Source organism: Somniosus microcephalus, unplaced genomic scaffold, assembly GCF_052327205.1.
Source record: "Somniosus microcephalus isolate GS21.2 unplaced genomic scaffold, FLI_Smic_1.0 unresolved_chr1, whole genome shotgun sequence".
Taxonomy (NCBI): domain Eukaryota; kingdom Metazoa; phylum Chordata; class Chondrichthyes; order Squaliformes; family Somniosidae; genus Somniosus; species Somniosus microcephalus.
The window spans coordinates 136,296,530-136,310,454 of NW_028225179.1; the positions used below are offsets into that span (position 1 = coordinate 136,296,530).

The 13,925-nt window shown below is 46.2% G+C and overlaps 2 protein-coding genes and 1 pseudogene across 2 annotated transcripts; 2 read left to right on the top strand and 1 right to left on the bottom strand.

The window, feature by feature from the left end:
• Positions 1–1,566: 1,566 nt before the first annotated feature.
• LOC147095962 (histone H2B type 1-A-like) lies at positions 1,567–2,100 on the top strand (annotated as a pseudogene).
• A 3,170-nt stretch (positions 2,101–5,270) lies between these two features.
• On the top strand, positions 5,271–5,981 carry LOC147095963 (histone H2A-like; the record flags this gene model as incomplete). Its single annotated transcript, XM_085973748.1, has 1 exon — positions 5,271–5,981. A coding segment is annotated over one exon (477 nt), but the record flags the coding sequence as incomplete, so codon positions are not given.
• Positions 5,982–11,355: 5,374 nt separating this feature from the next.
• On the bottom strand, positions 11,356–11,842 carry LOC147095964 (histone H3-like). Its single transcript, XM_085974051.1, has one exon. The coding sequence runs from the start codon at positions 11,840–11,842 to the stop codon at positions 11,432–11,434; it is 411 nt and encodes a 136-aa protein (XP_085830177.1). The 3' UTR covers positions 11,356–11,431.
• Positions 11,843–13,925: the final 2,083 nt, after the last annotated feature.

Here is a 13,925-nt window from a genome sequence, read left to right on the forward strand (position 1 = left end):
TCCACCCCGGCAGACCTGCGGCTGCCCTCCTTCAGCTCAACAGCAAGCAGGAGGTGGAGGAAGAAGCCAAGAAGAGGCCGCGGGCCAAGAAGCCGCCTCCCAAGAGGGCGGCGGCCAAAAAGTCCCACAAGAGCGCCAAGGAGCCGAAAACCGCGAAGAAGTCGGCGGCCAAGCCCAGAAAAGCCCCCAAGCGGCCCGCAGCCTCCCGGACGGCGGGGCGTAAGCGACGGGCCCCGAGGAGGAGGTAGACGGGGCAGGAGCGGCGAACCGGCTCAACACAAAAGGCTCTTTTCAGAGCCACTCTCAGATTTCCACACAAAAAGAAGCTAAAAGATTTATCTTCCTCCTCCTCGATTCTCAACCTGAACCGGATCGCATTGTATCGGCTGCCTCCAGTTATTTATGAACTTGTCGCTCTCTCATGTGACGGAATGTATTCAGCATTTACTTCGGAACATATTTGTACTATTGAAGGTTTACTTTAAAATCGATCACTAAAATAAATGTAAGACCTTACTCTGCTGCAGATTTTATGCTCATTCTTCGGGGGGAGAATCTGGCGCCTCATTACACCCAAAGCTTGTCGGCTACAAGGGGGCAGTAGAAATAATATGAGGTTAGAAACACAAGTTAGTCGAACATTGGCAGCATTTTTTTCTTACACTGAAACCTTGATTAAAAAGTGCATCGAGTTAGAATAGGAAAGTAATAGTTGCGTTTAAAATCTATATAAAATTAACGGACCTGGTAGCACCCGTAAGAGAGAAACAGAGTTAACGTTTCTCCATAGAAACATAGAAGATAGGAGCAGGAGTAGGACATTCGGCCCCTCAAGCCTGCTCCGCCATTCAATGAGATCATGGCTGATCATCCAAATTCAGTCCCCTGTCCCTGCCTTCTCCCCATATCTCTTGATCCCTTTAGCCTTAAGTAATATATCCAACTCCTTGAATATATTTAATGAATTGGCCTCAAATGCCTTCTCCCAATCTATTGCCGTTCAGATCCACGGGTGCTGCCTGGCTTGTTGAATGTTTCCAGCATTTTCTGTTGTTGATCTGATTTCCAGCATGAGAGTATTTTGCGAGTTTAAGGAGCATTCACGATCACAGATAAAATTAAAACATAACGCTAGAAAATCACAGCTGGTAAGAGAACTGACCAGGTTAACCTAACCTGATCCGCCATCTGGGTCTAACGCCTCCCTGAAGAGATTGCCGTTGTCTCTGTGAATGTTTGAGGAGGTCCTCCACCGGCATTGCTTATGAAGATGAAAAGCCCAAGCGCTTGGCTGCATTGGGTGCGGCCTTTGGTGTCAAAGGTCACCACTCGCTGCTGCCAGTGGTTCCCGCTCGAGATCGCCGACACAAACCAGGCCGTCTGGCGCTTCTGATTGGCCCGCTCATCCGAGCGAGGGAACGCAATCTGAAAGCTAATTGGTTTAAAGCTGGAGTTCGTCCAATAGGAAATCACTCCTTCTAATGCCTCATTAGCATAACGGTCTATATATTCGAGAGGCGGAGCGACTTCATTTGATTGAGTAGCAGGTTGTTTGAACAGACGGTAATGCCGGAGGCGGCGGGTAAGGGCGGTGTGTCTCGCAAGGCGTCGAAGCAGTCGCTTACTAAAATCAAGAAGAAAAGTGCCGAAGAAGCGGTGGAAAATCCGCAAGCAGAGCTATTCCACGTACGTGTGCAGGGTGTTGACCCAGGCTCACCCCGCCACCCGGATCTCGTCCAAGGCCATGAGTGTCATGAACTCCTTCGTTGTCGACACCTTCGAGCGCATCGCCTCCGACGCCAAGCACCTCATTCACTACAACAAGCGGCAAACCATCTCGGCCAGGGAGATCCAGAGCGCTGTCTGCCTCATGCTGCCGGGGGAACTGGCCAAACACGCCATCTCTGAAGGAATGAAAGCTGTTACCAAATACACCAACTCCATTTAGGCCGACCATGTAAAATAATAAAAAACACAACGGCTCTTTTGAGAGCCACACGCAATAAGCAAAGAAGGGCTCTAAATTCAAGCAAAGGTGTTATGACATGGTGGAAGGGGGGTTGGGAGTTATTTTATCAATTAAAGTCTTAAAAATGGACCCTAAAGATATTCCAATCTGACTGATATGAGATGCTAACACAGCTGCATAAATTTATTTGGCGGACAAGACAATTCTGCCATTAATTTGCTGTATCCGGCATTGCACATTCAGTACATTGGTCATGTCAGCCACGGGCTAAAGATATTTACATTGAGTTACAGATTCTACAGCACACGAACAAACCATTTGCCCCAACTGGTCTATGCCGCTGTTTATGCTGCACACGAGTCTCCTCCCACCCCTCTTCATCTCACCCCATCAGTGTATCCTTCTATTCCCTTCTCCCTCATGTACTTATCTAGCTTTCCCTTAAATGCACCTATGCTACTCGTTTCAACTACTCCTAAGTCGTACTTCAAGATTAAAACGAATAATCGTTTCCCCGAGGGCGATGTCACAAATTATGATATTTCTGCTGTTTATAATAAGGCGCTTAAAATATTAGCCATGTTTTTTTTCAATTTTTTTTAAAGCTATTTCCTTACATGTAAAATCATACACCACAGAAGGAGGCTATTCGACCCATCGTGCCTATGCCGGCTCTTTGAAAGAGCTAGCTAATTAGTCCCACTCCCCTGCTCTTTCCCCCTTATCCCTGCAATTTTTGTTTTCCTTTTCAAGTATTTATCCAATTCCCCATTGAATCTGCTTCAACCCTGCTTTCAAGAAGTGCGTTCCAGATCACAACAACTCGTTGCCTAAAGAAAATATTTCCTCCCTGGTTCTTTTGCAAATTATTTAAAGATTCATCTAGTGAAGGCTACTTGGTTTCGTTCCTCATGTGAAATTAAATCAAAAAGCTAATTTTTAAAACGTTGAACAGAATGCCCATTTGTGCAACTGTGCGTTCAATTCAGCTGTCTGGCAATAGTGTGCACTTTGAAATTGTGGTTCTCGTAGTTCGGAGCCAACACATGTGCCCGGGAAGTTGTTTGTAGGCAGGTTGTTATGGGTCGATGTCAACAGAAACGTGTGTCAAGTGATGAAATGTCTAGCTGCTGTGCATGGAGTCGCATCTGGTGGATTCTAACTCCACTTAAAACACTTCCCCGTCATTATAGGATGTCGAGTAGGCCGCTTCTGTGGGCATCCTTTGTGACCAAACGTTTGCCGGGAGCGTTCGCATCAGTTAACCTGCGGATAGTTTGCTAATTTCTCGACACTGCCGTTTAAGTCGGTGCGGGTTAGTAACTAGCTGCTGTGGAATATTGAATGTGATTGGCGTGTGCTTAGCTCAACTCAAGACTCCAGCAGGAAAAAAGAGCAGGAAAAGTTGTGTTATCAGCCTGAATTTTGTAATTGTTATCTGTAAACGCCCAAGCTTCTCATGTCCTTCCACAATGCTTTATTAAGGCTCTATTAATTACATAAGAAAATCTGCAATCAGATTAAAGCCGTTTTTGGCAAGCTAACAATTTTAATTGACGATTCTACTTAGCAACAAAACAACTCTAGTGGTATGTTAGTGTGACACCGACAAACGCACTGACCCTATTACCTGACCCTTCGGCCTTTTGGAAATCTGTAAGCAAAAAGTCGAATTATCATAGAGAGCCCGTGTGAGTGCATTGATCGTCACTGATTCAGTGACACATAGTTGTAGAACGATTTAGTTGCATGTTTTGGTGATTGGGCTAATGCAATATTAGGCACAACAAACACAGTAGTTGGTCCGTATCATTCAGGTGAATATCCGGATTTAATAATATGGCACTGTCTCAATCGCAGGACTAAATGGTAAATTAGAGGTTATATTGATGAAGTAAATGGTTTCGTCTACTTTTATACGCGAGCCCTGTAGCTGCTGTTCGCCGCCCAAAGAAAGGGGAATTGCGAGAATTTGCTGAAGGCCTGGATTGGCATCAAAATAAAATCGGGTGAATATTAAGAATCCAAGTGGATTGCAAGTTCAGAGAGGAGCGTTCTGTATGGGATATCGGTGAGGCACTTCATGCTATTTTCTTTGCTGCTTTAGACAACGAGGAGAGACAGAGCTACACACAATGTCACAAGACTGCAATCTGCTGAATTCACCCAGGATTTAGGGGCAATGTGTGACGGCCTTTATATTGCCTTTCCTTTGAGAGTTATGGCAGAAACAAAATTAATGCAGACAACCACATGAGATGTGCAAAACGTATCTTAGAGGCTACGAAGAAGCTGGAAGCGACAAGAAAGTCACCTGAAACGTGCCTCTCGTCTCGAATAGAAAGCGTGTTAACTTCAACCAATAGCATTTCTTTCCAGTTGGATAAATCAGACGAGATCTTCATGACTTGCCTTGGCTGCAGTAGAAAACGGCAGGGGACAATGTGCAATATTCGATCCCAATTGCCCAATCGTCTTCCTTCTATTTGTACTAATATTGAGCGTTAAAATGATTAATGGCCTTGCAATAGGTAAAATAAAAACTGGAACAAGACGAAAAGTTAAGCGGCGTTTTTCTGCACCACCTCCAGGAACTGAATATTTCCTTTGTGTATGTTCTTACAGCTATTGAAAATCTATGATGGGGAATGCTGCATTTATTACGCTCTTCTTGAAATGCTTTTCTTTTAGTTTCACAATCCCTCAGACAAAAGCCTACAGTAAACGCAATCTACTTACAGAAACAATGTACTGTGGATGCTGGAAATCTGAAATGAAAACAGAAAATGCTGGAAACACTCAGCAGGTCAGGCAGCATCTGTGGAGAGAGAAAAAAACAGAGTTAACGTTTCAGATCATCGACCTGAAACATTAATTTTGTTTCTCTCTCTACAAATGCTGCCTGACCTGCTGAGTTTTTCCAGCATTTTCTGTTTTTATTAACGCAAACTGCTTGTCAGTTTGGGGTATTTTCATTATACAAGCTGGCATGGAGAAACTGGATTGGCAGCGTTATTTTTGTTACGGATATTGAGGGAACCAATTTCGGAAGCGCTGTGCCCCAAAAGTGTGCCCTTGGTCCCTGAGACAAAGTATGCTAATTAGGGATGGGTAAGACGCCGCTTCCTATTCGCTAATTATTTGTAATATGTCTATTGTTCTGCTGAGTTATAAACCAATCAGAAACAAATGAAAGTTATTCAACCAATGAGAAACGACCGTATCTCGATCTGGCAGAAAGGTATAAAAGGAGAATTGCTCGGCAGTAAGCGACTCATTAGAGTCGGTGAGAGTTTGTTGAAAGATATCAGGTCGTGGTAAAATTGGAGGTAAAGGATGCGCGGAGTCCAAGACCCGCTCCTCCCGAGCCGGTCTGCAGTTACCGGTCGGCCCCATCCACCGCCTGCTGCGCAAGGGTCACTACTCGGAGCGGGTGGGGGCCGGAGCCCCGGTCTACCTGGTCGCCGAGATCCTGGAGCTGGCCGGCAACGCGGCCCGCGCCAACAAGAAGACCCGCATCATCCCCCGCCACCTGCAGCTCGCCATCCGCAACGACGAGGAGCTCAACAAGCTGCTGGGTGGGGTCACCATAGTCCAGGGCGGGGTCCTGCCCAACATCCAGGCCGTGCTGCTGCCAAGAAAACCGGCCACCCCAACAAGGTTTACACCTAAAGGACAAACATCAATAAATCGATTCAACAACCACAAAGGCTCTTTTCAGAGCCACCCACCTCTTTCTGAAGAGCTTCAGCCAGAATCTCCACTTTATTTTGAGTAACTTCAGAGATCTACCAGCGGACTTCCAGATGAAATGTTTCATCCCAGACTTTTTAGTTCATATGCTTTGTTAAAATGCTGTGAAAATTAATTGCTGGCTGGAGGCACCCCTTTGTTTTCAATGTAAAATCTGCTCTAAATTGAAAATGTAAATTCGTGGCCAACATTAAAAAGAAAAACGGTCGAACGATTGTTACAGTATTCAAAATTAATTAAAGATTGTTTCTTCCTTCAATGAGTAGCTGTCTCAATTCTTTGGAAGCAACGTGGGCTTTTTGGTGAAATTCTTTTTGACCACGATAATTTTTTAAAAACAGCTTAGAATTTTGAACAAAATGCTGCATTCTCTAAATCTCCTCTACCCCCTCCCCAAGGCCTTAACATCCTTCCTAAAGTGGGGTGCCCAGAATTGAACAATACTCCAGCTGGGGCCTGATCAGTGATTTGTAATTGTTTAGTATAACGTTCATTCAGCCCGATTCAATCCCTTTTCTCCGTACCATCTCGGTTTTGCTCTTTCCGCAGATGCTGCCTGACCTGCCGAGTGTTTTCCAGTACTTGCTGTTTTTTTTAATTTGCCTGCGACACTTTTCAGGCAAATGATGGTTTACATGTACCACAATGCTTCAAACTTAATATGCCAGGCGGGAAACAATTGGGATAAATGCAGGATGTAAATATAACACCAAACTAAATGCAAAGGATGTCTGCAAACTTGGGATACTTGACTGGAAACAATTGGGATAAATGCAGGATATAAATTGTTGTGTCCGTCAGAAGTAAGACACAGACTGCAGGAGAACGGTACAACAGGTGTTTACTCAACGTGGCTCACTCTGGAACTGAACTGTACAGATTACTACTCAGTGCTATATCCAGGTGTGGTCACTGCCGGTACTACAGTATACATGAGCTGTAAAAAGTAGTTCCCCACTTAAAGGTATATACATTACAATTCCTCCCCTTTTAGATTAACAGTACCATAACACTCATTTAACAATTAAATATCAAACTAATTACAATTAACACTTTTAACATACAACGTTAGCTGAAAATAGTCCCTTTACATATTCAGTCTTTGGGGGAGGCTTTCTGATCCTTTCTGGATAGCGCCTTTCCCGAGTGTCTCGCTCTTGATGCGGAGGTGATTCTGGCACCCTGTCGTCAGTTGGGTCATCAGCTTCCGATGCTACTGTTTCTGGGGTAGATGCGACCTGTACGTCAGGTTCCTCACCAGGTACGTATGGGCGAGGCATGGGGTTGACTTGTTCCTGTGACTCTAGGATCTGGTCAGCATGGCATCTCACAATGTTCTCCCCAACGCCCACTGTGTACACTAGTGGGCCCTACCGTGTGCATATCGTTCCTGGCTGCCATTTTTCTGTTCGGTAGTCGCAGGCCAAGACTGGTTGCCCTACATTGAAGCTCCTTGTTGGCTTCGCATGGATGTGCTGGAATTGCTTACTCTCAACATCTCTTCGTACGTTTGGTCTGAGCAAATCCAGGTGAGATCTTAACCTTCAGTTAAAGAACATCATGGCTGGGGCCTGGTTGGTGACTGCATGTGTCACATTCCGGCAGGCGAACAGGATATTGTCCACCTTATGCTGTAGCGGAATGTTGTCATTGTACATAGCCTTTATTGCCTTCTTAAAGGTTTGTACGAACCTCTCAGCCAATCCATTTGTGGCTGGATGATACGGGGCGGATGTGTAATGCCTTACCCCATTCTTCTGCATAAACCTCCGGAACTCTTCGGACACAAACTATGGTCTGTTATCGGAGCAAATCTGTTCTGGCAAGCCGTTCCTGGCAAAAATGGTCCATAGGACTGCAATAGTTTTCTCCATGGTGATGGAGGACATTTTGATGACCTCAGGCCATTTCGAGTGCGCATCCACGGCTATTAAAAACATTGAGTCTATGAATGGACCAGCAAAATCAAGATGAACCTGTTGCCATGGAGATGAGGGCCACTCCCATGGTTGTAGAGGGGCATGTGGTGGTGCATTTTGGACTTTCTGGTATCCTGAGCAGCTCTTGGTCAGGTCCACAATTTTTTTATCGATTCCCGGCCACCACACATAAGCCCTGGCAAGGCTTTTCATTTTTACCCCTCCCAGATGACCTTCATGAAGCTCATTGAGCACTCTATCCCTTAACTTGGGTGGAATTACCACTCGGGATCCACACATCAAGTCCCCCGGCACACTGACAGCTGTTCTCTTCTTGTCGAGAATGCTGGCAACAATGAGTCGCCATGTGCTGGCCATCCCTTCACCATCAAATCATATACCCGAGACAGTGTTGGTTCATTTCGGGTCTCCTTTTCTATACGAGCGCTAGTTACCGGTAGGCATTCAACTATAGTCGAATGAAATAATTCGACAGGATCCACTGCTGGTTCTTCCTCCGCAGTAGGCATTGGCAGGCATGATAGCCCATCAGCATTTCCATGCTGTTTCGTGCCCTTATATTCAATCTCATAGTGGTGCGCCCCTAGAAAGAGTGACCATCTTTGTAGTCGTTGCGCAGTCATCACCGGAACGCCCTACTTCAGATTAAAAATGGAGACAAGAGGCTGGTGGTCAGTCAGCAAGGTGAATTACTGCCCGTGCAGATAGTGATTGAACTTTTTCACTCCCCACACTAGGCTGAGGGCCTCCCTGTCAATCTGGGCATAGTTACACTCGGCTGAGGTTAGTGATCGTGACGCAAAGGCTATTGGCTTCTCTGAGCCTTCCGAGAATTTGTGCGACAGCACCGCTCCAATGCCATAGGGTGACGCATCGCACGCCAACCAAATTGGTAGTGCTGGGTTGAAATGGGCCAATACCTCTTTCAATGTGATTAGTGTTTTGCTCTTCTGGAAAGCTCGTTTACATTCGTCACTCCACTTCCATGGCACTCCAGTTTGCAGTAGGGTGTTCAGTGGGTGTAGTATTGCAGACAAATTTGGCAAGAACTTATGGTAGTAGTTTACCAGCCCGAGGAACGACCTCAGTTGTGACACGTTTTCCGGTGCTGGAGCCTTGACTACTGCCTCAATCTTTTTCTGGGGACTTAGGTAACCCCTCTTTATCGATAACGTGGCCACAATACGAGATCTGTATTTTTAAAAACTCGCATTCGGGACGGTTAGCTCGGAGCCCATATTCCTTCAATCTAGTGAGCACCTGCTCCAGGTTGGCGAGGTGATCACTATCATTTTCACCCGTGACCAGGATGTCATCCAAATAACACTGGGTCCCTGGGATCCCTTGCAGGACTTGTTCCATTGCCCTTTGCCAAATAGCCGGAGCTGATGCTACCCCGAATACCAGCCGGTTGTATTGGTAGAGACATTTATGGGTGTTGATTGTGAGGTATTTTTTTGATGCTTCTTCTACCTCCATTTGCAGATACGCCTGGGCCAGATCAATCTTAGTGAAACGTTTCCCTCCAGATAGCGAGGCGAAAATATCTTCAATCCGCAGAAGTGGATATTGCACGGTGTGAAGGACTGGGTTCACTGTTACCTTAAAGTCCCCACAGATGCGAACCTTCTTTGGTTCCCCAGGCATGCTGCTCAACGACTTTTTCATCACAGGGATGATGGGTGTAGCCCACTCGCTCCAGTCTACCTTGGACAGTACTCCTGAACGTTCCAAACTCTCCAGCTCTGCTTCGACAGCTGGGCAGATCGCATAAGGTACCGGTCTGGTCTTAAAAAATTTTGGGCTTGCGTTTTCTTCAATTTTAATTGTTGCTGTCATGCCTTTTAGTGTTCCGAGTCCTTGCTGGAACACTTTTTGCGCGTCGGTTAGGATCTTTGACAGTCGCCCAGGTGTGACGTCGTCATCCATTTTGGCAGCCACAGTCAGTGCTTGTATGGAATGCCAATTCAGCTGTATTTTCTGGATCCATTCACGTCCCAGTAATGGTGGTCCTCCATCTTGCAATACATACAGGTCTAGTTTTGGTGTTTCCTTACCATTATATATAACGGTCACCCTTATTTTTCCTTTGGGGTAGACTTTTTGCCACGTGTACGTCTTCAAAATAATTTTTGTGTCTCTCAAGGGTATGTGTGGGAATAGCCGCTCGTAGTCCCGTCGGTTTATGACTGTTAGGGCTGGTCCTGTGTCCAATTCCAATTTTACCTGGACTCCTGCCATCTTGAGAGTGACCCAAATGGTTCGGTGATCCTCCGTTTTGATCGCATTATGTAGTTTCAGACAACTCAGCTCCCTGTTTTCAGAGTCGGTATCACTCTTTTGTTCGTCTGAACTATTCTCCGTCACCTTATGTACATTCATGTACTTTTCTTTTGGAGATTTCTTATTGCTGGTTTTCTTTCCCGACCTGCAGACTCGTGCTATGTGTCCTACTTTTCCACACTGTCTGCACATTTTGTCTTTGAACCAGCAATCATTGTGGTTGTGTGTTGTTCTGCCGCAGCGATAGCACTTCTCTGTTCTGTAAGACAATTCATTTGTGCCATATTCTTGCGGTCTCTGTTGTATCTCTGCAACGCCCCGTGCTGCTGCTTCATATGATACCGCAATGCTGAAAGCCTTGTCCAGTGTAAGGTCCTTTTCAGATAAAAGCCATTTCTGGGTTCCTTCACTGTGAAGCCCACACACAAACTTGTCCCTTAAGGTATCTGCCAGTCCCGTTCCAAACTGGCAGTGTTTCGATAGTTTGCGCAGTTGTTAAATATTCAGCATTGCTTTCATCCTTATGCTGGTTCCTTTTGTGAAACTTGAATCTTTCTGCTATCAGCAGCGGTGTGGGGTTTAAATGTTCCTGTAGTATCGTCACTGTGACTCCAAAACTCTTTTCCACTGGCTTCGCTGGGGTTACTAGATTTTGTAATAAGCCATACGTCTTTGCACCCATTAAATTTATCAATACCGGCGCTTTCTTGTCATCTGACACCTCATTTGCCTTGCAGTATACCTCTATTCGTTCGACATATGTAGTCCAATCTTCGACTTCATTGTCAAATGCGGTGATACTGCCACTCTTCGGCATTTTGGGTGTGGTTTAAAATGGCGTCTCCCGCACTTTCCTTCCTCCCCCGCTGCTGCTAACGCCGCTCTCGGCGATCCTCGTGGCAATGGCGGTGCCCTGTAGGTTTTGCGCGCTTTTCCTGCGCTGCTGCCAACGCCGCTCTCGCCGGTCCTCGTGGCAATGGCGGCGCCTCGCGGGTTTCTGCGCATCTCTCTCCCTCTCGATGCTGCTCGACCCCTGAACACCGGCTGCGCCCTTTGCTCTCTGCCCTTTCTCTCTCCCGTCGACGCTGCTCGGTCCTTTGCTGTGCCGCTCAGTCGGGCTCTAACCCGCCGCTCTGCGCACTACCTGTTGCCAGCCCTTTCGCTGGACCACCGCGACTGGAAAGCCAAGCCTGGCTCTCAACAGCCTCCCCCGCAATTCTCGAGCCTCTGCTGGATGACTGGGCGGTTTACTACTCAGTGCTATATACAGGTGTGGTCACTGCCGGTACTACAGTATACATGAGCTGTAAAAAGTAGTTCCCCCCTTAACGGTATATACATTACATAAATATTGTAATGTAAATATTGGTTATTCCGGTTTCTCTGCATTATAGCTTTTACCCACAAGGATTGAAGTGGCTCTTAAAAGAGCCGTTTGGTTTCAAGTTCCCGTTCTTCAAATGGGCCAAGGCTGCTGGTGGGAGGCTCAAGCGCGCTCGCCACGGAGTCGCCGGGCCAGGTGGATGTCCTTGGGCATGATGGTGACCCGCTTGGCGTGGATAGCGCACAGGTTGGTATCCTCGAAGAGCCCCACCAGGTAGGCCTCGCTGGCCTCCTGCAGGGCCATGACGGCCAAGCTCTGGAAGCGCAGGTCGGTCTTGAAGTCCTGCGCTATCTCGCGGACTAGGCGCTGGAAGGGCAGTTTGCGGATCAGCAGCTCGGTGGACTTCTGGTAGCGGCGGATCTCCCGCAGGGCCACGGTGCCGGGCCGGTAACGGTGCGGCTTCTTCACCCCGCCCGTGGCCGGGACACTCTTGCGGGCTGCCTTAGTGGCCAACTGCTTGCGGGGAGCTTTGCCCCCAGTGGACTTGCGCGCCGTTTGCTTGGTCCTCGCCATTTTCCTCGAACTACTGTTCGCCCGCGGGCTCCGGGCTGCGACTTTTATAGCAGCCGCCGGTCGAGCCGCGCCTTCTGATTGGCTGCAAACCCGGCAAATCTCTGCCTCTGATTGGCGCGTTTTTCAATCCGCTCCAACCTCGGGCACAAAAGAAAAAGGAGGGAAAATGGACACCAACATAAAAAAAGGCGGCTTATAGAATATGAGCACGTCTGTGAATCATATTCGTTATTGTTAAAATGAAGGCCCTCTTGTGGGACTAAGTATTAACCAGTTATTAAAACCATGGCATCTGTGGGATTGAATAATAGTCATTATTGTTAAAATTATTGCATCTGTGGGATTGAATAATAATCGTTACAAATTATGGTATCTGGGACTGAATAATAATTAAAACTATGGCATTTGTGAGACTAAATATTCATTGCTGCTAAAGATTGTCATCTGTGGGACTGAATAATTTTAATTAAAATTATAGCGTCTGTGAGACTGAATAATTCATTATTAAATTTGAATTATGGCAAATTGATCCTTTAAAATTACTGTTTCCTGAATTGACAGATTTAATTTCATTTTAGCTTTTCAGCGACCCGCTTATAAATGAGTGCTTTGTACAAAAACAGGGCAGTGACAATGCATCATTTTGTTTATGTATTTGTTAAATATCAATCTATTTTAAATTAACGATATACTGTATTACAATAAACACCAGCAAGCTCTGAACATACAAAAAAATGAAAGTGAGGGTTAAATAAAGAAAGGATGATAAAACATGTTTTAAAAGAGTTTCATTCTTTATGTTGTCCATATTACAAATGTCATTAGTCAAATGAAAATAAATAGTCCCTTCTGGATCTCGTGAGTGGCTCTGAAAAGAGCCTTTGGGTTGAGTTTTTAAGGTGGGAGGACCGAGACACTTTATTTGCAGCTGGTGTATTTAGACTTGACTATTCCAACGCACTCCTGGCCGACCTCCCACATTCCATCCTACGTAAACTTGAGGTCATCCAAAACTCTGCTGCCCGTGTCCGCACTTGCACCAAGTCCCATTCAATCATTACCCCATGTGCTCGCTGACCTACAGAGGCTCCCGGTTAAGCAACGCCGCGATTTAAAAATTCTCATCCTTGTTTTCAAACTCCTCCAATGCCTCGCACCCCCACTCCCCCACACACACACAAAGCTAGGGGGCGTGTGTGCTGTGAGGAGGATGCAGAGAAACTCCAGTACATTTTGGATAGGTTGGGCGATTGGGCAGATGCATGGCAGATGCAGTATAATATGGATAAATGCGAGGTTATCAACTTTGGTGGCAAAAACAGAAAGGCAGACTATTATCTGAACGGCAATAGATTGGGAAAAGGGGAAGTGCAACGAGACCTGGGTGTCCTTGTGCACCAGTCATTGAAGGTGTGCAGCAGACAGTTAAGAAGGCAAATGGTATGCTGGCCTTCATATTGAGAGGATTCGAGTACAGGAGCAAGGATGTCTTGCTGCAGTTGTACAGGGCCTTAGTGAGTCCACACCTTGAGTATTGTGTGCAGTTTTGGTTGCCTTATCTGAGGAAGGATGTTCTTGCATTGGAGGGAGTGCAGCGAAGATTCACCAGACTGATACCTGGGATGGCAGGAATGACGTATGAGGAGAGATTGGGTCGATTGGGCTTATATTCGCTAGAATTTAGAAGAATGAGAGGGGATCTCATTGAAACTTATAAAATTCTAACAGGACTAGACAGACTGGATGCAGGAAGGATGTTCCCGATGGCCGGGGAGTCCAGAACCAGGGTCACAGTCTAAGGATAAGGGGTAAGCCATTTAGGACTGAGATGAGGAGGAATTTCTTCACCCAGAGGGTGGTGAACCTATGGAATTCTCTACCACAGAAGGCAGTAGAGGCCAATTCATTAAATATATTCAAGAAGGAGTTAAATATAGTTCTTAAGACTAAATGGATCAAGGGATATGGGGAGAAGGTAGGGACAGGGTACTAAGTTTGGATGATCAGCCATGATCTCATTGAATGGCGGAGCAGGCTCGACGGGCCGAATGGCCTACTCCTGCTCCTATCTACCGTTATTTAA

What these genes read in the sequence shown, in the direction of transcription:
- LOC147095964 (XM_085974051.1), bottom strand. Translation starts at nt 11,842, where the DNA reads ATGGCGAGGACCAAGCAAACGGCGCGCAAGTCCACTGGGGGCAAAGCT.